At 28.8% G+C, this 25342-nt stretch overlaps 2 protein-coding genes across 2 annotated transcripts in view; both read left to right on the forward strand.

The window, feature by feature from the left end:
- LOC123291441 overlaps positions 1–10710 on the forward strand; it is a 179646-nt gene extending 168936 nt beyond the window's left edge. Inside the window, exons 5-7 of the mRNA XM_044871730.1 lie at positions 2256–3207; positions 8313–8465; positions 9333–10710. Coding sequence (XP_044727665.1) covers positions 2256–3207; positions 8313–8465; positions 9333–10540 — 2313 coding nt within the window. The 3' untranslated portion in view covers positions 10541–10710. The remainder of the gene's footprint in view (positions 1–2255; positions 3208–8312; positions 8466–9332) is intronic.
- An 8451-nt stretch (positions 10711–19161) lies between these two features.
- LOC123292067 (F-box/LRR-repeat protein 6) lies at positions 19162–23839 on the forward strand. The gene is made up of 9 exons (XM_044872583.1): positions 19162–20182; positions 20918–21183; positions 21284–21444; positions 21512–21681; positions 21816–21956; positions 22048–22215; positions 22466–22673; positions 22835–22994; positions 23150–23839. The coding sequence occupies exons 1-9, from the start codon at positions 19301–19303 to the stop codon at positions 23580–23582; spliced, it is 2589 nt and encodes an 862-aa protein (XP_044728518.1). The 5' UTR covers positions 19162–19300; the 3' UTR covers positions 23583–23839.
- The last annotated feature ends 1503 nt before the right edge of the window (positions 23840–25342 follow it).

The following is a 25342-nucleotide window of genomic DNA, read 5'->3' on the forward strand; positions in this document are numbered from 1 at the left end:
AAATGTGGTATTTTGTACTGAATCAGGGTCATTATGTTTATTTAAGGAGATATGCAAATATTATACTAAGGATTTCAATGAAACTTTATAAATAAATTTTTTTGATTAGCAAAGTTTCCAAAAATCACAAAAAATTCTTAGGTCATCGGGCTTTTTATTATTATTTTATCATTCAAAGTTAGCTGAAATAACTGATGAATCATATACGTTATTCTTTTCAATTGGATATTTCTATATCAAAAAATCTAGAGAGTGTGATAAAAAACTATCTAAAATATTTAGACAATCTTGTAGTTTATAATAATACCATAAAAATATAAGGTTGTCGATGATATAAAAAAAAAATTTTAATTTAATTTTGAGATCATCGAAGATCCATCATTTCATGAACAAAGACGATTATAGTTAGAGTATTGATGATTGAAGAGCGATATCTATATTATCAAATTTATAAGCATCACTTGCGCATAATATTTTATATATTTTTGTAGTTGCGTGGTATTGTAAAACTAAAAATAACTCAGTGATTCAGTAATAAGTCAATGGGTTATTATAGTATTTTTACTTTTTATATATTTTTTTGAATTACATAAAATAATTGAAAGTTAGTTTACAAGAAACCAATCAAATAACCTATTGTTTGCACGGCACGTAACACCGAGGTTTACCCTTTTAATTATTACGACAACAAAGTATTAACTCTTTTCCCCTTTAGTTCGTGACCTAAACATTCGCCGCTCAAATGAACACGTATTATCACAGTCGATTTAATAATGAAATATAGTCGTATAATAATTATTATTAATATTAACTTTATGAAAGGAAAACGCATAACATATTTTTATATGAAAAATTTGCAAAGCCGTATACAAAGTTTTAACTGTATAGGTCACGTGTTATTTAATTAGAAATTTTATTTTTGTATTCACTTTAATCCATATAAATGGGGTTTGGGCACGTGTCCGGACTGCATCATTAATTTCAAAAGTATTTTTACAGTTAATGAAAACAAATTTAGAGTTTTACTTACTCTTCATTATTAAATTAATCCCTATATATTATAAATGTTAAAGTAAGCATGTTTGTTTATTTGTTTGTTTGTTTGTGTGTTTGTTACGCTTTCACGCTAAAACTAGCGAATGGTTTTTAATGAAACTGTACAGCAATATGGCTGATATATCAGAATAACACATGAACTATAATTTATAAAGATATATTAGAAAACAAAAATTAAATTTAATTTGACATTTACCATTTTTTAAATTTTTACAGAATGTATACTAGACTAGATTGATAGCCGCCCGCTTCACTGGGCTTAAAAGTAAAAAACACCGCTTTATAGCCTCCACCCTCTCTTGATATACACAATTTTTAATTTTGTTAAATGTAAAATAGTCATAATTCATTGAGTATATCAGAAAAGTTGACTATGATTTGTTTGACATTTAATATTTTTAATTTTTACAGAACTCTTTAATTTATGGTTCAAAATGATGATTATAAATGGATCAGATCTACCAGATATCAAGAAAAAAAATTAATAATAATCACTCCCTCGCAAAGCGAAAAGAGCGGGATATCTCGGCTAGGGTGGCATCCGCCGCTAAATCCGCCACTGATTAGTAGTTAAACCCAATCAGTATTTAGCCAAACGCCCAAATGCAGTCGATTATTACAACACATTCTGTATTATTTATAAAAAGTTTATCCCGATATGTTGTCTAGTCAATTAATCATTGGCCTAATTTAAACATATATAAATACACAAACTTTTTTTACTCCATGTTTATTGTATACGAAACATACAATATACGAAATTTCCATACTTGACCGACTTTTATTTTTCACTGTAAACCAAATTCATAATAAAAATCTATTTTTGTTACAAACCGTGAGGTTTTTGTGTATATGTGTGTGAAGGTGTGTGTATACGTTTTGCAAAAGTATCGAACGGAAATATAAAAAAGTTTATTTTTAGATTTTTGATAGGAATATAATCAATCATCTTTATAAAAAGTAATATTCTAAATAAACTAGAAATAATTTTTTCTAAGCTCTTTGTTTACGAAATATGTTCTATTCTAGAAGACATACGGCACTATTTCAGGAATATGTTCTCTGGAAAAAAATAAACCAAAAAATTCGTATAAACTTTAGTTTTAAGCCCATTAAATGACCTATGTCCCGAAAAATATTTCTGAAACTACTAATGAAAAAAAATTTTGAGACTAATTTTGTAATTTTCTTTGTTTCAGCCGCCAGAGAACGAATTACAAAAAGGAGGAACTGGCGAACGTGTCATGTCTGAACATCAATTACGTGTACAGCGTTCATTACAAAAATTAAATGTCCCTGAATGGTTCAAACATTCGCAAGTACCACGAGAAGGATTTCTACTTAAAAAACAACAACGGGAAAACACCAAATGGTCCGGTTTGTCGGGTAAAACTACATCGTTAAGTAGTTTAGGCGGTTCGCGACAATCACCCATTTTATTAAGTCCTTCACCGCAAGGAACTGGGGGACAAATTGGTGGGTTTACACGATGGTCAACATCAAAATTAAATTCAACAGCATCGTCACCATGTAATTCAACACGAAGTAGCTTTAATTATCGACAACCGATTACAGGGCTAACAGCGAACGGTACAACATCACCATGTAGTTCTACAAGAAGTAGTTTTAACTATCGTCAACCATATTTAGGTTGGCGATCACAAGAACGGCTTACAAAACCACGTACACCCGCTGAACGATTAGCTTCAAGTCTTTTACCACCCGCGGGAACAACAACGGCAAATAATAGCGAAATACAAACTTCAATAAAAGAGGTTACTTCAGCTATCGTTCATTATGTGAGTGGTTTAACACCTGATACGAATCCAACAGATTCGTTGCATGTGATGTCAAATAGTAATCGACGAGAAAGTTCAGATCGTGAATCAATGTCCACATCTCCACGATTTCGTGATTATGAAACACAAGAGACAGCAAGTCAGCGATCTATTAGCCCTGCAAGTCGTGGTAGTCAAAAATTCTGTTGGCTAGAGTCATCGTTTGTGGGAACACGACCATTAGATTCACCTCAAACACCAATGGGAATACCAACAGATGCATCATCAGAGATATCTATGGATACAGTACGATCAACACATTATCCAGCGTTGCATCTTGATTTAAAAACAAAAAATAGTGTTAATCCCACTGGTGAGTTAATGCTCGCCTAACATATTTCTATTTTATTTTTAAGGTTCATTTTTTAGTTTTTTTGTATAATTTATGGATGAATTTGTCGTTTTTTTATTTCTTTTTTTTTTGACTGACCACAATTTATTTTGTTTGTAATAATTTTTAAAAAACATTCTGACTATATCTTGTGTCTTTTAAGGAGCAATTTACCGTAAAATGCATTTTTTTAACCTGATGTTACTCAAAAATATTCTGCATGAAAAAATGTCTTTAAATCCTCCCCAAGTACCCAAATCAATTTTTAGCGAATTCCCGAAGGAAATGAAGCTATTGCTTTTGTACTGATGATGGAATTTTGAAAAAAAATCTTACCTAATAGATGTCAAAAATGACCATCGTTAAAATTTATATATATATTTCAAAAGTATCCACCACTAAACCCTCTTGACCTGATGCGATAATTGTTTCGCGTGAAAACACGTCAATTTAGATATCCGTCGTAAATAATATCGGCGGGAAAGTTCAAAAATGGTACCTAGAAAATTTTAGGTTTCATTCCTTCACTCCCACCCACCCCATTTTAGAAATTTCAAACGGCACTTCCTACTTTGTGATACCTCATTTGAGAGAACATAAAATTCTCTCTTAAACCATGCTAAAAAAACTGAAATCGATCGATTGATTCTTAAGATATACTACACAGAAGAGAGAGGTTATGAATTCAATTCTTCTGGGTAGTCTTATTTTAAGAACCAATCGATCGATAAAGACGAATTTAAAAAAATGCATTATACTTTTAAAATTGTATTTTTAAAAGATTGAAAACCAAAATTTTAGTTTACTAAGTTAACCACGAATGCTAAATAAAAATAGCAAAACAAAATTTTCTCAAAATACGTAAATCAAAATTTCGAAAAATATTTTTTTTTCATTTCTCGCATAAAAACCCGTGTATAATTAATTAAAAAATATTATTAAATAATCCAAAATGTACAAAATCGGTTCAGTTAGTATTTGTTTTATTTAATTTTAAAATATTTTATAATTAAATTATTATTAAAAAAAAAAAGAAGCATTTATTAAATAGAATAAAAACAAAGGCATAATAAGCTCTCTTAACTATTTAAGAGTTTTACGAAGTATATTTTTCCCGAAACATACCGAAAACTGACGATTTTTTTTAATTATTCTAATCAAAAATAATTGACAATTGAGATAAAACCAAATAAATGTTTAAACTATTTTTGATCAAAATTTAATATTTTTCTTTCAATTTATTTTTTTTATTAATTAGATCACCTCATAGTTTATCCAGTGTGTAAATTGTGATGTTTGTGATTTCTTCTAGCCCCCCTCAAAAAATGAAATTTTTATCATTCAAAATTCTTAATTCTTATTTGGTTTCAATAAAATTCTTTGAATTTATGTCCGAATAATTTATTTTCGATTCAATAAGTTTGGATTATTTTTATTTCTTTTAAAAAATTGATCATTTTAAAGTAAAATAAAGAAAAATTGTGAGAATTTCTTTCATCACGAGACTAAAGATGTAAGCAAAAAATATTAACTTCTTAAATTTTCGTGCTTGTTCGTGTAGTTTCGTTAGCTTACGGATATTCGGCTCTGTACGGTATAAATCGTTGAAATTTATGTGTCAAAAATATTGTTTTACTGATACATAACCTATGAGTATATTTAATTTCCATATAAAATCGCCATTTTTAATATGCAAAGAATATTTAACGCGCGAAATATTTGACGCATGTGCTGAACGCGAGGGCAAATATCGCAGTACAAGACAAAAGATTACCGAAGGGTTGACGCGAGTGCTGACAGGTTAATTATATTTAAATTAAATAGATATCGAATAAAGGTCTAACATCTTATTGGGAAAGATCTAAAATCATTAATGTTCTGAAATTGACGGAGCTAGTATCGTATTTAAGATTCTGACGTCATAAACTTGTAATTTCGAAATAAAATTGAAAAAAAATTATTCCCGCATAAGTTTCCAAAGAATTATCTCCCAAAATCATCCATCCATGACTAAATACTACAATTGGTGCTAAAAAAAAATTTCAAAATTGGTGCAATGTAAAAATTAAATTTCCCATTCGCCTGCCACTCAACATAAATAACAAAATACATAAATAAACTTAAGCACAGAGCTTATTTAAAAAAAATAATTGATTATTTTTCAAAATAATATAAAATATTAATTTTTTTGTATTTATTATATTATTTTAAAAAAAAAGAAAAAAAAACGTATATATAGTTTGGTAAAATTAATTTTTAATTAATATAAAAACAAATAATTATTATTAATTATTCAATATTTGTGCATTATAAGTATGAGAAGAATTTAAAAGAAAAGCAAAATATTTTATTATTATTGTTATTATTTTTAGTTTACATTTTAAAAGCAAAACAAATTTTATGTGCATGTATTTTTTAGGATCATTTTTATTATATAATATGATCTTTCTAATAAATTATTTTATTATTTTATATTTTATTTTTATTTTTTTTAATTTATGTATATTCTTTTTAACTGAGCACATAAGGACGAATCTGTCTGGCAGAAATTTCGGATTCAATTTTTTTTTTTCGTATATTCACATTTGAAAAACGTCCCTTAATAATGATCAAGAGGTTATGAATCAAAAATCTGATCGAATTTTGAAGAGAAATCTTCTATAGGCGCGCTAAACGATATGTAATTTATGTATAATAAGAGTCAGCAACATGCTATGAATATAGCTACAGATAAAACATCGTAACGTAGGAAAATAATTATTAAATTGTAATAATTATTAAAGCTATACATACATTTGACTATTAACTAAGTGATTCTGATCTTTGTTAATTTTTGATTACTGTTAATAGATGGCGTATGATGAAAAACACAGTTATTCCAAAGTTTTAAGAATTCGCTGCCGTCGACAGTCCCCATGGCGAACTATCTTTTTTTTTTGACTGCTATCAAATGTAAACCTTTTGAGGCAAATGAAGCTTTTTTTTGGTTGTCTGTGATTTTTCGGTTGATCAAGTTCCAAGACATTACAAATACCAAAAAACAGAAAAGAAATTTTCAAAAATGAAAAACAATTTAAAAAACTTGCCAACTTAATCGTTGAACTTGGCAAAATCCTTTAATAATCTTTAGATATTTCTTAATAAAATCTTGACGAACAATGGCAAATTAGGTATTTCAGTCTAAAGCCTTTAAATAAACATCGAATCTGAAATTTTTCCCCGACGGATACACCCCTTACGTGCTTATTTTTATTTCATTATTTATATTTCAGAGATTTTTATTTTTATTTTATATTCGTTGAAAATGACTTTTTATAATTCACTAGACAGTCGTTAAAAAAAGTTTTATTGATAGTCGAGTCAAATATGTAAAACGATAAATTAAAAATGAAGAAACCGTTAAGTCTATTTATGAAATCTTTTGCAAGGTATTCTTTAGGAATTTAATATCATTAGTTAACTAAACAGAACTTGGGAAAATGTTTCAACTCACCCGAGACTGGGTAAATCCTCCCAAAAATATCCTGTTGATTTAAGATAATGAATAGGCATGTTTTTATTTAATGGGCGATGATGTTTAACCTTGTAGCATGTGTAGAAATAAATACAGTTTTTTGTGAAGTTTTATCCAGTTTCGAAGGGGGCTAGAACACTTGACGCAAGGTCTGTTTAATTAACTAATGATATTTAAGACCTAAACAACACACTGTAAAAGGTTTCCTAAAAAAATAAGCGGTTTCTTCGATTTCGATTTATTCAATGTTTTTGATATTTCTTTAACCAGACTATGAGTTAGATTCCACCCAAAAATAATGTTGGTAGCTGCCTGTCTAAAAATAGGATATCAAAAAAAAGTAGTAGATGATATTTTAAATAAAAACTAATGAGTGGTAAGTTCGGTTTGCGTAATAATTCCGCATGTATATAATGCAAATTTTTACATCTAAAACAATTCTAAAATTTTGTACAAATCCTTGAATGCATTGCACTCTTACTTTCAATAACATTTTCGCTAATCCTTTACTAAACAAAAATGATACAAGATGCTCAAAATTCTTCGAAAGTAATAGCTACTCAGGTCGCATAACTTCTTCCATAAATTCCACCAATATAAAGTTGGTTTGTATTTAGAAGAGAATATAGATCAAATGGCATTTACAACTCTAGTCAAATGGATTTATTAAAACCTTTTGTAATCATAGCCCAGTCTAATTAGGAATTAACCTCGGAATGTGAGATAATATGCTGAATTTTTGTATATAGTTACATTTTGACGTTCTAAAAGTTGCCTCAATAGTCTGATAAAATCTCGTGTCAATTTTAATTACAGATGTAATTAAATATTTGACACACCTTTGGAGCAACAGAAACCGAGGTAATGGCGAAAAGTTAACTTTTTTAACCTCTGATCTTGAATAACTTACGACGTAGACACAGCTTATTATCTCTCATTTCGAGGTTGACCCCATTTTTATGTTAAAATGCATGTAGATATTTCTCAGCTAGCAGTTAGCTGTACGTTTTCTTTTATCAATACTGTTCCCTCTCTAAATAAGTCATAATTTTTTGAAAGCTTCTTGTATAAAGAAAAATTATTACAGTTGACAAACGCATCAATTGTTTTCCATTTAACAAAAGTAAATATATCTTCAATGGCATTTCTTTTCTTTGACTAAAACTTTATTATTATTTCATTAAATTCATAATCAAAAGCCAAGAAATAATTGCTATAAAGACAACGTACATTTTTTGAAAATTTTAATGTGGTTCCCGAAAAATTATTTGTGTTACCACCTTAAAATGAATACGTTTCGCCGGATAATAAACCCAAAAAAAAATAAGACAATAAATGGTGAAAAAAACTTCATTTGGATTTTTTAAGCAGAAAAGCCTTTATTTTCCATCTAAAAGCAAAAAATAAATGAAGCTGGTGGCGCAATAAAAAATATAGCATGTGGCTACTTAAGGACTAAATCTTCACAAATTTTTGATTTGTAAAAAAATAATTCAAAAAAATGAACGGTGGCTTTATACCTATAACATTCTTCAGGAATAATGAAAAATTTTCTAATTAATCAATTTTACAGGAAGTTGCTACTCATATGCAAATTCAAGTTCAAGCAGCCTAGCACGACCAGCGGTAACAAGACCATCGCCCGGTTCAACAACATTAGAAGATGTCTTGGATTCACTGTTAGGATTACCGCCATCAACACGAGCACCATCCCCAAGTCTCCAAGGTAGGAGACATGTGTAAGTTTCGTATATTAGGTTGTACGGGTTCAATTACAGCCTAAAATAATAATAATAATCATCTTTTATCTCACTTTTATCGCATTACTATCGTGCACCGTAAATCAACTATTTCGTCATGTTTATTATATTCTTATCTGATTTTTGCTTCGCCAATTCATTTTACACATATTTATACAAATACAAATTTAGACAAATCAATTTAGATCACACAATTTTAGAGAAAGGCGTACGCTTTTTTGGGCATAAGATATAAATATGTAAGGTGGGCCATTTTATTCTATGCATCTGAATATCTCATCAGAGGAGCCACCTATTTAAAATGACCTGAACAAAAATTGTAGAGTTTGCATCACGTTCAATTTAGATTCTACACGGTAAGAAATAGAATAACACTTTTTATCAGAATGTCCTCTGATGTCAGAATATGATGTCCCCCATCAAACTATTCAATTTTTGCTGAGGTTATTTTTTAATAGGTGGCCTTTCTGGCGAAATATTAAGATTCATAGATTAAAATGTACCACCTGTATATATTGCTATTCTGTGACGTCATATCACGCTTTTTTGCTTCAACTTTTAAGCTTGCAGAAGTATCTGTTTAATTTGCTTTTTTTGCATTCGTTCATAAAAAATAAAAACCTTTCTCTAAAATTTTTCTTACAATTAGCTTCAATTGTCTCTTTTTTAGATTAGTTCAATCAAAAACACTGCTCCACAAAAATTGGCACACTGGAAAAATTATTTTATTCCAAACTGATAATCGATTATCTCAAAAAGCGAGCCTTTTTTGTGGTGCAGTATATCCACAAAAAATATTAAAATCTTATAAAATGTATTAAAACTTTTTTTAGGGATGGGATCAGCTAATAGTAGTCCAGGACATTTCATAGGCGAAGCAATAGGAAGTAATCGTGATCGACTATTAAGTGTTGGTTCAAATTCTACTCATTATGATTCGATACGCAGGCGAAGTGAAGGTAACACAATGCACCCGAAACCAGATGATGATCCACAACGACGTGTAAGCTTCCACACTACACCTGAATCGGGTCAAATCGATTTACTAACTACGAACTTCGTTAAATGTCGCTACACAAAATGTACAAATCAAGCAACACACGAACATGCGAAAAAATATTTTAAAAATTGTCATAATTGTAATTATTCGTATTGTTCGAGGGAATGTCGGCGAGCTCATTGGGAAAAACATCGAAAAACTTGCTTACATTCCCGTGCCAGTACATTATGTCGCCAAATATTAGCAAAAGCAAAGGATGATCCTGAATCGTTGAATCATATTTCTGTCATTGCACGTCGTGGTTATTTATCACTTGGACCTGGTGTTGTGAAATGTTTTTTTGCAAGTCCTGAAGCAGCTGAACGATTTATTGAACATGGATTACAACATTTATCAGAACCCACATATATTCGTTGGTCAGATTTATTACCGTCTGAAATGGGTCCTGAATTATTTTCCGAATTAGTTAAAATTTGTAAAAGTTATAATCCAGAAACTCGCGTTGTCCTATACGTAGCTGTGTGCGTTGTGTCAGAAGTTCCAGCAAGTGGTACAATCAAATGGGAACGCCAGCTAGTTTCACGTTGTGCTAAATTACGTTTAAGTAAATCAGCGTTAAGTGTTTCCAATCAACAAATTTCAAATACCACACCGCATCGATCAAAATCTCCATGTAATATAACGCGAGAAATGGATAATCCAGAAACATTAATCTTAACCTCACTGCCAGGCAATAAAAATCAAACATCAGTACAAAAATCTAGAGAAATTAGTTTCACAAATATTCAACGACAATTAAAACAGCGTGGTGTTAGTTTGCGACGCCATTTTCCCGATGTTTATCAAAAATTATGCGCCTATGTGGAAGGTGCTAGTGATAAATTTGCTCCAGTTACCGTTTATCCGAGGGATAGTACATCTGGTAAAAGTTTTATGTGCATCATAATGCCTGACGTTGAACCAGAAAAGTTAGATCTTGTACCAACAGATAGTTCACGAGTGCATACTGTTGATGTTAGTCGAGAACACCCCCACGAGTGAAGAGTTTTATTTTTGGATTTGTTATATCAAAATATATGAAGAGTGTCCTAAAATTATTTTTATTTCGAATCACTTGTCATTTCATAGATGCCAAGCATGGAAAACTTAACTAGTGAAGCATTTCTCAGCAGAGTAACATTTATGCATTTTAGAAAAATTAATTTTCAATTATCTTTAATAGGGTATTCCACTATTTAAAAACTTAAATTAAATTTTCAACTTTTTTAAACTGTCAAAAACGCGGGCATCCAATTTGATGACGTAATATGGGTATCACTATACGAAATAACACAAATAAGTTTGACAGATATATTCATAGACATCTGATTATAATAAATATAAATACTTATTATCTGTCTATATATTATACCCAGCTGTCTATACAGTTTAGAAATGCTTCATAACTTAAAGATTGTTAATATTGACTGTGAAATACAATTCATTTTTTATAAGCAAGGAAAATGGTAAGTAATTTTGAAAGAAAATAGATTTTGAGGCCTCCATTATTTCTGTTATTTTTATATTAAAAAAATTTAATAATATTTAAACTGAAAAACACGAAAAGGATCCATAAAATGCCCATCCTGTATATTCTAAATAATTTTTGACAATATCTAATTTTGCATTGAGTGACTTAAGATAAAAAATAGAAACATTTACAAATAAGAGAATTTTATCAAAAACTATATTCAACATGAGGGTAAAATTCTCTTAAAGCAAGGATGGACTTTCTAAAAGATCCTAAAATTTTATCACTTCACGTGTGGTAGCATTCAAAATGTATAAACAACTTTTTTTACCTTCGAAAATAGCCGAGTTTTTATAGTAAACTGTTCAAAAACACATAATCGAAAATAAAAATGACTGTCCTTTTCAGAATCTTTTCCAAGACTTATTATATTGAAATAAGGGTTGAACATACTTCACCATATCGAAAACATATTTATTGCTTAAGAAAATTTATCATAGAAGCCTTGATCGAGTAGAATTGTATTTGCGGTATATTGCGCTTGCGTATTTAACAGCTGTGCTAAGTTGTGGAAGTATGCTTAAGACTTATTAAAATATTTCATATTTGTAACCAAAATAGATTAAAATTTCAAGTCTATCCAACTTGGAAATTTTTTCATTATACACTTAGACTTTTCATAGATTATCATTGATAATCTTATACTAGAATACAATGTATTCGATTAGTTTCTAATTTATTTTCGAAGTCAAAATTACTAGAATTATTAAAATTAATATTATATCAATAAGATGTCAAACAAAACAAAAATTTCAAAGAATCATGGGAAAAATTTTGGCCATGCTTATATTATGTGCCCTATATTAAAAAGTACTAGCACACCCGTGCCGAAATCCGCAGTGCTAAATATAAAATAGTTCAATTTGAAATATGTTCTCCTAAAAAACATTAATCTTTATTTTGTTATTTGCTGCATTCAGTATTAGGAGAACATCCATAAAAACTTAAATTTCATTCGAATTAAAAGATTCGAGAAGGATTTGAGATTTTAAATCTCAAATTTAAGTGAAGCAGCAGAGAAATAATGTTTTAATAATAAAACTATGAAGCACATTTACCATGAACAATTTATTTAGTTCTAGTAATTTTACTTCGTTTTTATGTAAAAATTATTTTGGGAAAAACTCATTCCCGTGTTTATTCCTAAATAATTGTTTGTTTGTTATAAAGACCTATGATATACCGAAAATTTTATAGCATTTGACAGCTTATTTAGTTAAAGTATTTTTTTAGCTAAGCCAACAGAAGTTGGAGACTATAAGAAAATTTACTGAAAAAAAAAACTCCAAACAATGGGCTGATTGAAAGTTTCATCATTTTGTTTTAGTCACGTCAATAAGTTTCTATAAAAGATACAAAAGTGGCGAATGAAAAAGGAAATGAGATGTTAATCATATTAGTCATTACAATTTTTTTTTTCCGGTAACTCTTGATTTCCAAAGACATCCCTGCCTTTTCTAGATACTTTAAAATAAAAATTACGTTTAAAGTCCTAAAAAGTTACTAACTATAATAAGATATAACTAATGACATCTAGTGGAGAAATAAAATTAAATTTATGAATGTATTTTGAGAGTACATTGGATTCCAATACGATCTATTTTTGATTATTACAGATATTAGAATCTTGAATGCAAACAATCAATTAATTAAGGAATATTGTTTTTGGATATTTTTTAAAATTTAATTGTTAGACCTTAGCAAAAACACCAATTGAAATATAAATAAATAAATATATATATACAATGTTTATATAAATAAATAGTAAAATTAAAATTCTTTATAGATTTTTGTGTGAAAAATGTATTTTTCAGGTGCGTTATAAACTATTTACATTGTGTAATTGCGTACTTAGATTAATTATTCAAATGGCTGCAAAATAATTATTTATTTAAAAATAATTAAATATAATGTATATCTGTTTTTTATTAAAAGTATATTTATTTAAAAAATTGTTATTAAGATTAATCCATACATTTAAATACTTATTACCTACGTCTCTGACATGAAATATATCAAAGTATATTAAGTTTAGTCCTAAGTTTGTAACGCTTAGAAATATAGAAGCCACTAACAAAACTTTGGGATAGATGTTCATAAAATTACCGAATTAGTACATTCTCGTTAAAGAAATATCGAGGAGAAACTTTTATAGAGTATTCATGACGAACAAAGTGACTTTCAGTTCGTATATGAGCAATTGGATTAATGAGTTCGTCTGACCCATTTTTAAACCGTAAAAAATTAAAAAAAAAAAAAGAAGATAAATATCATACAAAAAATATCCCTTTTAAAAAAATAAATAACTTGATAGATTACTTACTTGTTAGATTAACTGTTTGATAGATTTTTACGTAAATAATATAGATTTTTTCCAAGAGCACAAATTAGCCAAAATTATACATGGTAGAAGGCTGAAATTATGCAGATAGCTTCAAATAACGACAGTCGTTTAATTCTAATAATGAGTCTGTTGACTTTTATTTCATACGAAATCCATCAGATAACATAAAAGGGTTAAAAAGACCAATTTTCGTTATACCTGTGCAGGTTTAACTGCACAGGTATATCGTTACGTGTATGTACAGCCTTACACCTGTGAAATATCAAAAATGAGTGAATTTGTAACTTTTTAATTATTTTATTTATGTGAAGAAATTGTTTGGATTAATCTTTATAAAATATAGGTATATTCGTTTCTAGAATTAATTAAAAAAGGATAATTTATTATTGTTAAAAGGGTTTAGTAAACATTGAACATAGTTTTATATTGCAAAACTTCTATTCAAAAAGATATTTTTTGATATTTAAGGAAAATGCTACAAGATTCGATGAAAATTCGAAATGACTCACGATATCTCATGTACTTCTTTTTTATATCAATAGATGCTGGTACATGTTTGTCAGTTCCCAATAAAGGATTTCAAGGGACTGAGTCTTTTTGAATGAAAGTAGAAATACCAACCTTAAAAAAATTAAATTTACCTAGCAAGATTGTCTTAGAAACATATTAAAATAAAAAATATTAAAAGTTTTTTGAAAAATAAATAATTAAATAATGTATTTGATAAACAAAAATTTAGACATTTTCATAAAATATTCACTGTTGTATATAAATAGCACCCTCTTCTTAAAATATATTCTTCACATCTTCCTAATTACTTGCTACGAATATTAAAAAATAAAAAAAACAATAAATAGTTAGCTCTAAATACCGTATTTACAGAAATGTTATTAAAACAATGTTGTTGATTAAAAATAATGATTATAATAAACTAAACAAATTTGAATGTGACAATCTTGCTTAAATTTATTTAGAAAGAATTCAATTTGAAATTAAAGGAAAGAGTTCAAAAAGATCTTTTGTACAAATATGGCTAGAATATAAACAAATATCTGTTTTACAGTTACTAATAAAAACAGAACGGTGTAAGATAACAGTTTGAAAAAAAATTGTCTGCACAAGAGACACTATAGTTTCCCTGATTTAACGGGATGTGATTGAAATATTGGAAACCTCACAAATTTCTCTCTCAAGTATTATTTTCTCTCAGCGTCAAAAACAAAAAGATATTATTGTAAATACATATAACCAAAAGAGTTGCTTGGAAAATTGGCACACAATGTCCTAAGCACATAACGTTATTGTATTTGCAATAAAGTCAGAAGTTCTAAAAATTTTTGTCTTGAAAGAAGTTGTAGCCTAACGCATCCAGTAATCCGAATGTTTTTCGTCCGTCGTGTAATACATTAACTTTAAACGTCTAATGCATAAACCTTATTAAATTAATACATTATGAAATGTTTTGTATACATATTTTTATGGAATCCCAGTTACCCCCAACACTTAATTCGATTCTCCCTGGTTTTTATGAGCCAATAAAAATCATTGGAGAATATTAAAAGAAAATCTTTTGAACTTTTTCCTTAAGGTATGACTTTGATACTGGACTATACTACGTTAAAATATAATAAAAAATAAAAATTACGTTTTTATTTTCAAGAAGAAAAACCTTAGATTAAAAAATTAATGAATTGTTTAAGAAAGAGATGAAATTTTATGAATAATAAAACATATACGATTGAGTTAAAAATTATATTTAGAAGATGATTGATAATAATTTTTATCAAAAAGAAAATATTAAATTAAATTTAAAAAAAATAATAATAAAATTATAATGTTTCTATAATAAAAATAAAAACGAAAGGAAAAAATACTAAGAATTTTCAATAATAAATATTTATATATATTATTGTAAATAGTTTTAAAATGTATCAATAATATTTTATATATAAAATTAATTAAATATTTACAGCTAATAAAGAAATAATACCTCAAACATTCATTTACGAGTTAGTCTGACCGAGATACTCAAAAACTTAGGCAGAGGAATAATTCACTGCAAATTTTATTATTCGAATGAGAGTCCGTTATAACAAATGTATCTGACATCGTGTTTAGTGAGTTATAGTTATAGAGAATGTCTTGGGCCACTTATAGGTTTATACTCAATAGCTTTAAAAAGTGTCACAAACGTTCAAAATAAAGCACAATTTACTTTGATACGTGTTGAGATGTTTATTTTTTTGTTGAGATGTTTATTTGAATTCTAGTACAGTAAACCCGCGGTTATCCGGCCACTGTTTGATCCGACACCCCTTGTAATCCGGCATAACTATAACGGTAATTACAATGCAGATTTATTATAAATACATGAATTCTTCGTGGCTGAAATTAGAAAATGATTGAAATCTTTTATCACTTTGATATGTAACTTATCGGATTAAAAGCTATCCTTTTTCTAAAAGTCCCGGGCTACAGTTGGTCCACTGTAATTATTCTACTTCTTCATAATCTTGATTCAATCCTACCTCACCATTTCTTTGATTTTACAAAACCTTTTTAAACCTGTTAACGGTACATTTGTTATCACAGATTCTCAAACATTCCAAAATATATTTTGCTTAAAAGTAAATCAATTTTATTGTTATGGGGTTCGAAAGAGTAAACTATGTTTTGGTTGAATAATGTGTTTAAACGTGTATATCTAAAAAAAGCTCAAAATTTTAATTTTGATCGAATTTAATTTACCATTTTTTGTTTATATAATAAAAATAAGCAGTTTTGACAAAATAAAATCATGTTTTGACTTCAAACAAAAATTTAAAATGTTTATCACGCTTGAAAAACGAGGTCTGTGCCAAAACACATTTCAAAAAAATAAAAAAAGATTTTAAAATTTCGATTCCTTTGTTTCATTTTTGTCATTATAGTAGGTATAGTTAGATAAAGTAAGTCACGTTATGGTAAGTAAGGTAAGTATACTCCTTGAAACAATTAAAGTCGAGCGTTTAAAAATACAGGTTGGTCCAATTTCCAAGAGTCGTGGAAAAAGAGTCAAGAGTCATTTTAAAAAGAGATATCATTCTAAAAAGTACTTATTTTAGTATTTTTACTTCAGATTCTTAAAACTTTCGTCTAGTTTCTAGGACATTTTTTGGGCTCATACTAAACAAAAGAGATAGAGACGTGTTCTGCTCGTGATACGTAATCCTTCCAATGTTGTTATCATTATGTAAAGAGGAATTTTCGGTAATGGCGGATAAAATCACTGATGCGAGAGTGAAAATCTGCTCGTGATATGTAATATTGCCCTTTTTCCAATATACTTTACGTCGCCTAAGAAGTGAAAATTGAAGAAGACGAATGATTCAAAAATCTTTAAATTAGTCAGTGAAATAAATATCACGACACTCGAAAGAAATTTTCTTTAAGAAATACAATTAAAAGACATATAACAGATTTAAAATTCGGTAAATTTCGATATTTAGATTGAAATACAATTTGCACTTCTCTATTAACACTCTGTATAAATTTCATTTTAAGTTTTTCATCGAAACTCTTGTATTGAAAGTAAGTTACATAGGTAAAGCGACAAACAATACAATTACTACGAATGCAGTATTACTTATTTTAATACGAACAAAAAACATGCAATTGTATTGTAATTGCAATAATTAAATGTAAAATTTGAATTATTTTTCCTATTTCACTTGAAATAATAACGTTAGCATAACATACACTGAACGTAATGGTACTGTTGGCTGAATAAAAACCACGAGATCCACGACAGAAAAACTAGCAGAGCGCATACTATTTTTGTTTTTGTAAGACCGGAAGCTGGTAAGATGAGATCCTCGAAAGAAACTTCCTATACACTAACCCAACTCACATACAGAGTTTCAAACTTTTAGCTCAATTTTTAGGAGATGTAGAAATGCGCGAAGCCTTAACGTGCCAGCACTCCCGGCAACCGTTCGGTAATCTTTAGTCCTGTAATGAGAGATTTGTTCACGCGTTTTGCACTTGCCTCTAATGTTTCCTTGCATATTAAGCATTACGATTTTATATAGAAAATAAATATACTAATTGGTTATGTAACAGTACGAATTTAAGTGAGCTTTCAATAAAATAAATATACTTATAAATTTCAACATTCAATGAATATACAAATAAATTTCAACGATTTATATCTTACAGAGCCGAATTTCCGTAAACTAACGAAAGTACACGAACAGGCCCATAAATTTTACAAAGAACATATTTTTTTTTGCTAACATCATTAGTCTCGTGATGAGAGAAATTCTCAACATTTCTGAAGGGCTTCGCTTCGTGGCCTGAGAGTATAATCTGAACTGAACTGTATGTAATTGTATGTATGATCCACTGGTACAACTAGTATCTTAACTTTCATCATGTAGGGTGAGTAAAGTAAGGAATTGAAGTTTGTAAGGTAAAAAAGCAAGTTGCTATTTAGAAAAAGGGCTGGTATCAGAGGATTTTAAAACGTTAAGATCGATTGAAACTTATCATAAAAATTTCGGGAGGAAAACATTACTTCTAATTCCTAGGTGTGTGGAAGTAAAAAGGTATATCAAATGTATTTTCAGAAGGGTAACATTTTTGGAGATTGGCAAAATCGGGTATCATAAAAGCCGTTTTAAAACTTCGTTTTCCGAATACTATCTACAAGGTATTTTCAAAACATTTGTAGAAATTAATCTCAATAACGTATTTTATTTTTAAATTAATTTATTTAAGTCTAAACTAAAAAAAAAAAAAAAAGTAAATAATTATAGCCAAGACATTATTAGATCAAATGCCTTATTGTTTTTTATTTAGCAGTTAATTATTAGTTTGGATTTAAATAACACCCAAATAGAAAAAAAAAGAAAACAAATAAATCCCCTTAGTTTTTTAAGTTCAGTGTTTATAGATCGCATTTAACAAATGAGGATCGTTTAACTGCATAAAACAACATAAGAGAATTTTACATATGTTAAATAGGTTATTTCCAATAGTTTGGTCATTTTTAATTAACGATTAACTTAATTTCACCCCTTAATTCGATATTAAATATATTTTATTGTACGAAATATAAAATAGAATCAAAATTCGAATAAAGAATGATAATTTTATTAATAAAAAATCATTTCGTTTTAAAATTAAATGTAATTAAAAATATTTTCGATATTCAATTTGTTTGTAAAATGCAATACACATACGTACAAGTTAAACAGAGTGAACGCTACTTTCAGACTTTTTATCAAGAATAAAGAAGCCTCTCGCCGAGCGCGCTATCTGTATTTAAGAGTAAATATTAGACGGCATCTTGGCAACAAGGTCAACAACACTAAATACAAGTAAAAAAAAATAAATTAAAAATAATATATACAATATAAAAATATTACAATAATATAATTAAAATATAATAAAAATTTGTGAAAATTCTAATAATTGTATTTAATAAAATAATTTCAACGAAATGTTCAATTGAAAATATTAAAATCAATTATACATGTTGTTTCATTGAAGTTTTTCATATTGTGTGTGTTTCATATAGTGACCTATAATAGTGAAAACTAGGTAGTTTCATATTATAAATGATAAAATATAATTATTAATTATGAAAATATGTTTATTAAACATGAATATTATGTAAATTGTATACAATCATGGATAATATCATTATTTTTAATCAATTTGACATTTTGAAATTACGATCTGTCAAATTTGATTGTTTACGATCTCTAGACATTTGATGTACCGCGAAATTTAAAACTATGTTGATATTTAAAATTTTATTGTTACTAAACATAAACAATGTGAGAGTAGTTAAATAAAAAAAATGTGAATTATGTGTTTTTATTAATTTTAAATTATATTTATAATGGCTGAATCAATGTCTACAGATTGTGAAACTGTTGTGAAAGGCAGTTTCGCATCACCAACAAATTATTCTGAGAACTCTTCAGTGTCATATAATAGTCCGTTATCAGAGAGTCAAACTCCACCATCTTCGTATGATGTAAAAGCTAGCCCGAGTTTTATGGAAGTGGGTAAAAATAATGGAAATTTAACTGAAAATGAATTTCCAAATAATAATTTATTTGAAAACAGTCCACAATGTGATATTGAAGGGAATGTATGTCAATCGGAGGGTAAAATTAAGATTAAAACTCCCGAATCGATTAACAGTATGACAGAATCCAGTTCGACTAGTTCAAATGATGTTAATTTAGAAACAAAACCATCTATTAACGACAATATTGTTGACTCCGATGAGAAAATATTCTGTAAGCCGGATATCAGTCCTAAATCTGAGAAAAGTCCACGAGAGTTACGTAGTCCACGATCGGATCGTAGTGGGAAAAGTCCGAAATATAGTCCACGATCTGAAGCAAGTCCACGACCCGAGCGTAGTCCAAAACCAGAACGAAGGAGTGAACGTAAATTAAACACTCCAGATATTACTGAAACCGCTGCTGTTGTTGTCAATGATACTAAAACAAAGATTAAAAATTCTAAAGTTGTAAATTCGGCTGAGGAGTTTCCTAAAAATGGGGCTGTGAATAAAAAATCTAGAAGTAGATCAAAAGAAGAAAATACTACGTCTTCGAAAAGTAGGAAACGTATGAATAATAATTCATCGGGACGAGGTAGACCACCAAAGCAAAAGGATTCTGTTATGACAACTACATATCATTCACAGATCAGTGGTGATAAGAATGCTATCAAAATTTGTATTAAAAAAGCTAAATTAATACCTCAAGTAATTATTAATCATTTGTTATTACAATATAATCCCAATTATTTTATGGTTGCTGTTAGAATCCAAAAGTAATGATGCAATGACATTTTAGCCATAAAAGAAACAGGATTTTCAATAAAACATTTTAATCCGAGATCTCAGGCCGCGGTAGTAAAAAAATGAACCTTTTATCAGGCTATCCAACTGATCATTTTCATTGGCTAATAATAATATCATTTATGCCAATTATTGAATATTTTGCGATAAAAATCGAAAAATATTCTAGTAACATTGCTGTTTTGTGGTTTTTTAGTAGTTTTTATCGTCTGTTTAGTGGGCCTGAGAATTGAAAGTTGGCAACACTGTTACCAAGCCGCACACAAAAAACCATAGAGATATTATAGATAGATAACGCTAGCCTGTAAGTGGATGCGATATGCGAAGCGAGAGAGAAGATTGCCAGTAAGTTCCCCCGTGTCCTTGTCTAATACATATATTAAGAATATGTGTACATATGATTATGACAAGGGCACAGGGGAACTCAAAAAAGAAGATATCAAGCTGAAATTTTTGTAGCGTGCTCTGGGCGTAAAATGTGAGCTTGAGTTCGTACATGAAGAATATAGATCGATTGGGTTTTCGATTCGAATGTCAAGAAGGGTTTACTTTAAACCTTTTCTTAAACTAAAGAAATAATTGGGATTTATAAATAAAGTTTTTATTTTTTTTTATACAATGAATATTCCTTTTTTATAGCAGCAAGCACCTACAAATAAAAAATCAAAAAAACGTAGGAGACAACGAGTATCGGATTCAGAAAATTCTGATTTTGAAACTTATACCACGACGAAAAGGCGATCGTCAAAAAAAGCTAGTGATAAAATTGCCGATAAAGATGTTAGTGTTGAAGTATCGGAACCGGAAGAACAGACTGTTTGGGGATCTGATGTGCCTGTACCTATTCTGTTTAGAATATTCCAGGAAGTGTGCAATGATGTGGGATGTTTACCGACCTTAGTGAGGTAAAAAATAAAATTTTTTCCGCTCGCTGAGGATTACGACTTAACGAGATTTCACTGTATTTAACTCTTCAATATTAAATTTTTTTTTGAAATATTACAGATTGTCAAAAGTATGTAAATTATGGAACTCAGTTGCTGTTGATCCAAAACTTTGGGTTAATATTGATCTATTTACATGGCACAAAGAACGACAGAAAACTGATTTTAAATTACATTGGTTGATTGATAATCGATTATCACATTGTCAAGATTTGAATTTAAGTATGTTTTCATTTATTGAGAATCTTTGGATTTGAAATTATTATTTATTTGGGAATTTACTTTATAGGTAATTGGAAAGCGAATAACATATCATTCATTTTTGATATATTAACGGAAAAATGTTTGGATTTACAAGGACTTAATTTAAGCGGTTGGAATGGATTGACTTCGGATCATTTGAAACATATTTCGACGCGTTGTGAAAAATTACAACGATTGGATCTATCAAGTATAAATGTGAGTAATAAGAGTAAACTTATTTTGGTCGATATGCTACCCAAAAAGATCGTATGTGCTTTTAATAAAAGTCGGAGGACGCATTCAACGAAGTTTCAATCAGTTAAATTTATTTATTTTTAATTTTGTTACAGTCGGAAACAACAATTACAAAATGTGCAATTGGATCACAACCGTTAATGCAACTTGCAGACGACATGGGTGATCGATTAACTCATTTACTTTTAGCTAATAATAAACTTGCTGGATTTCCTCAAATTATTTCAGCAATAGCTGTAAGTTCTATATTATTATATGGATATAAATTTAAACTTGGTATTATTTTTATTATTAAGTTTTTGAATAATTTTTTTTCCAAAATTCTAGACACACTGCCCAAATTTACAATTATTGGATTTATCAAATATTCGAACTGTCTCACACACAACTGCACCATTACACATTGAAAAATTACAACAAGGTTGCGAAAAGTTGCGTGTGTTACGAATTACAAATAGTCAAATTGTTTTAGCGAGTGCATCTTTAAAAGAACAGGTGAGCAAAAATTTATTGTTTTTTGTATAGTCATCATGACTGCATAGCTGAAATTCGGTATGTAGGATTGTTTATTGATCCTTCAAAAAACCTTCAAACAAAAGTTGTTTGACTTTATAAAATAAACATTTTTTGTTATTAAAAGATTTGATGTATCTCTCACCGTTTAAAATCTTTCAATTTGAGATCTCCTGTAAACTATCTTTTTTCCCTTAAACTATATAAACTATATTTTTGCCTTTTCTTATAGGTTGAATCACCTGGTTTTCCGAATTTAGAAGAATTGTCGGTAGCTACTGGTACAAGTGATGTTACATTAATTGACGATAATGCTATTGAACGTATATTAAAAAATAGTCATAAATTACGTCTGTTAGATGTGCGTGGATGTACACGAATATCTGATTCAAGTCTTGTGCGAGTACCTGCTTGGGATTTGGAACATTTATTTCTCAGTGGTAAGTTCCAAAATGTTAATATAACCTCTGTAATTGTTTTGCATTAATTTTTGCCGAGGTTTTTAATTATTTTTTAAAATCAAATAAAGATAAAATCCCAAAACACATCCCCGGCTTTTTAGAATATATTATAATTTTTAAAACATCATTATTTTGTTTAGGTTGTTATGTAACACGTTTTGTTGGATCGGGATTGGAATTAATTGTACAAAAATGGAGCCACAGTTTGTTAGAACTAGATTTAGGCTGGTCAACTGCAACTGAACCATTAGATGCTGCGGTATTTGCCTTAGCTGAGAAAGAGGATGAGTCACGATTAAGGTAAATATAATTCAAAAAAGATATTTCTCTTTAATTGTCAAATTTTTATGAAAATCCTGTAATTCTCAGCTTTTTTAGACTTTACTTTGTGAGGTTTCATAAAAAAAACGGTTGTGTAGAAAAAATTTGTATTAATTTCTTGATATGTTTTCTAGAATATTAAATCTCTGTGGATCATCCGTAAGTTTAGACCCAGTGAAAGCAGTGTTAAAAAAATGTAGACATTTAAATTCAATAAACTTATCATCGTGCCGTGCCCTTCCACGCGGTATTAAACGATTATACGAAGGAACTGAAGTCGCCGAATTATTAGCAAGTTTAGAAGAAAAACCAAAACCAAAAAAAGTACCTACACCTGAACCAACACCAGAACCATCTCCACCACCTCCCCCAGTTATAGAACCCCTAGAAGACCACGAACAGTTATCAAATGATTTAGTTTCATCTCTTGTACCAGACATTAAAGACTCACTATTACCCATTATTGAACCATCAACGGATTTATTACCGGCATTCGATGATCGAATGGATGCAGTTTCGATAGAAGATTCAATAGACGATTTACATTCGATACTTGAAAATAATTAAGTGTACTGTGAAAATCTGTGTTATTGTTTTTCTTTTAACTTTATACACGTTGTGTATTATAGGAAAAACAGTTGGAAAATTTACATAGAACAATATGTAAACATAAATAAAGTGTGCGTTTGTGTATGTTTGAGATTTGCGCGTTGTTTGGTATGCGTTTTAGTGGTGAGTACTAAAAACTATGTGGATAGTTTCTATTAAAATTTAACTCTAAAGTTTTATAAACAAATTTAAAAGAAGAAGTAAAAAAAAAGTACATGATGTTTATCGAATATTCAGATAAACAATAATATTTTAGGTTTTTTTGTTTTAGGTAATTTAAATAAATATATATATATATATATATATAGCACGGTTATATTATATCGGTTTTTATTTTAGAATTATTGTTTTTAAAAACAATATAGTTTTTTTTATTCGTTTTTTATGATTCGTATCTCGAAATTGTAATTTTTTTTATTTTTAAAATAATGTGTCTTTTTTGTATCGACTCAAATTAAGATATACGTAATTAGTAGATTACAGTCGAAATAATTCGTAATTTTATATGATTTTAAATGCAGAAAAAAGTAGCGTTGTTCGTGCTATGGAACAATAAAGAAATTTCTAAGAATAATGACTTTTATATCTAGCAATTTTTACCTCTACAAAAAATTTCACAATCGAGCTGAACTGTTCTCTTTTACGATATTCCTTTCTTTCGATTGTCTGGAAAAAAAGGATAGCATATAAAGTAAATTCATTGTTAAATTGTAAAGTAGTTTAATGTTTTATTAATCTTGGCTATTATCTTTGGGGACATAACCGTAACTATTGGATTTTGGACAATAGTATATAAGGGATTTTCGACTTGAAATTGTAAGAAGATATGAAAATAAAAATTTTCTTGTGTTAAAGTATATGCCTCTATGAGAGAAAATAAAAGCAACTACTTAAAAATCCAAAATGGAACTACGCAGGCGTAGCCAAATAGCCAACAATTCAATGGTAGACAAAAAGACCTATTATAAAAATTTATGTTGTCAAATTGTAAACAAATATTAAAATAATTTGAGTCGTTATTTAAAACTAAATTACGGTTGTGCTTTTAATTATTTTCATCATTTCTAATCGCTCAATGTTCGTTTTATGCTTCATTCATCTATTATCATTTTTCCTCTGAAGATTAAAAAAAGATCCTCTAGATGGCAGGATATATTTGTACCCCCCCTCCTAGTACTGCCATCTAGCGGATCTTTTTTTTTCATAGAAATTTATTCATTGGAACGATCGAAACTTCAGCTACGTAAAATAGTACAAAATCAATTATTACCGCTAAGTTTCAAAAAGAGGGTTAATATCACAGTAGTTATTTATACAGGGTGCTTTTTTAAGTTGACATATGCTTGAAACTCGAAAAATAAGTTTTATCAATTAAAATGTTTCAAGCAAAAAATTTGGATCTATAGACATACATCTTTGATCTCAATAAAAAGATCAATCTACTCCATAACTTGTAACAGATAGATGGGCACTTTAATATAGAAAGTTGTTATTGATTAAAAAGTAACACTTTTTGTTTGAAACATTTTTTCGCCAACTGTACAGTTTTGGCATAAACGGACTGAAAAGTTTTCACCAAAAATTGTTTTTTGTATGTCTTCGAGACGTACGAAGTAGCAGCCATTTTTGTGTTACCAAAAGGTACCTTTTTTATATTTCTGGTATATTATTTGATGATTTGGATTATTGAAGCTTAGCAAAATTATATTTAACCACTG

The sequence above is a fragment of the Chrysoperla carnea genome, chromosome 2 (assembly GCF_905475395.1).
Source record: "Chrysoperla carnea chromosome 2, inChrCarn1.1, whole genome shotgun sequence".
Classification (NCBI taxonomy): Eukaryota; Metazoa; Arthropoda; class Insecta; order Neuroptera; family Chrysopidae; genus Chrysoperla; species Chrysoperla carnea.

What these genes read in the sequence shown, in the direction of transcription:
- LOC123292067 (XM_044872583.1), top strand. Translation starts at nt 19,301, where the DNA reads ATGGCTGAATCAATGTCTACAGATTGTGAAACTGTTGTGAAAGGCAGT. An exon ending in AAATTATTTCAGCAATAGCT is followed by an intron (nt 21,957 to 22,047) that starts GTAAGTTCTATA and finishes CCAAAATTCTAG; the next exon opens with ACACACTGCCCAAATTTACA. An exon ending in GAGGATGAGTCACGATTAAG is followed by an intron (nt 22,995 to 23,149) that starts GTAAATATAATT and finishes TATGTTTTCTAG; the next exon opens with AATATTAAATCTCTGTGGAT.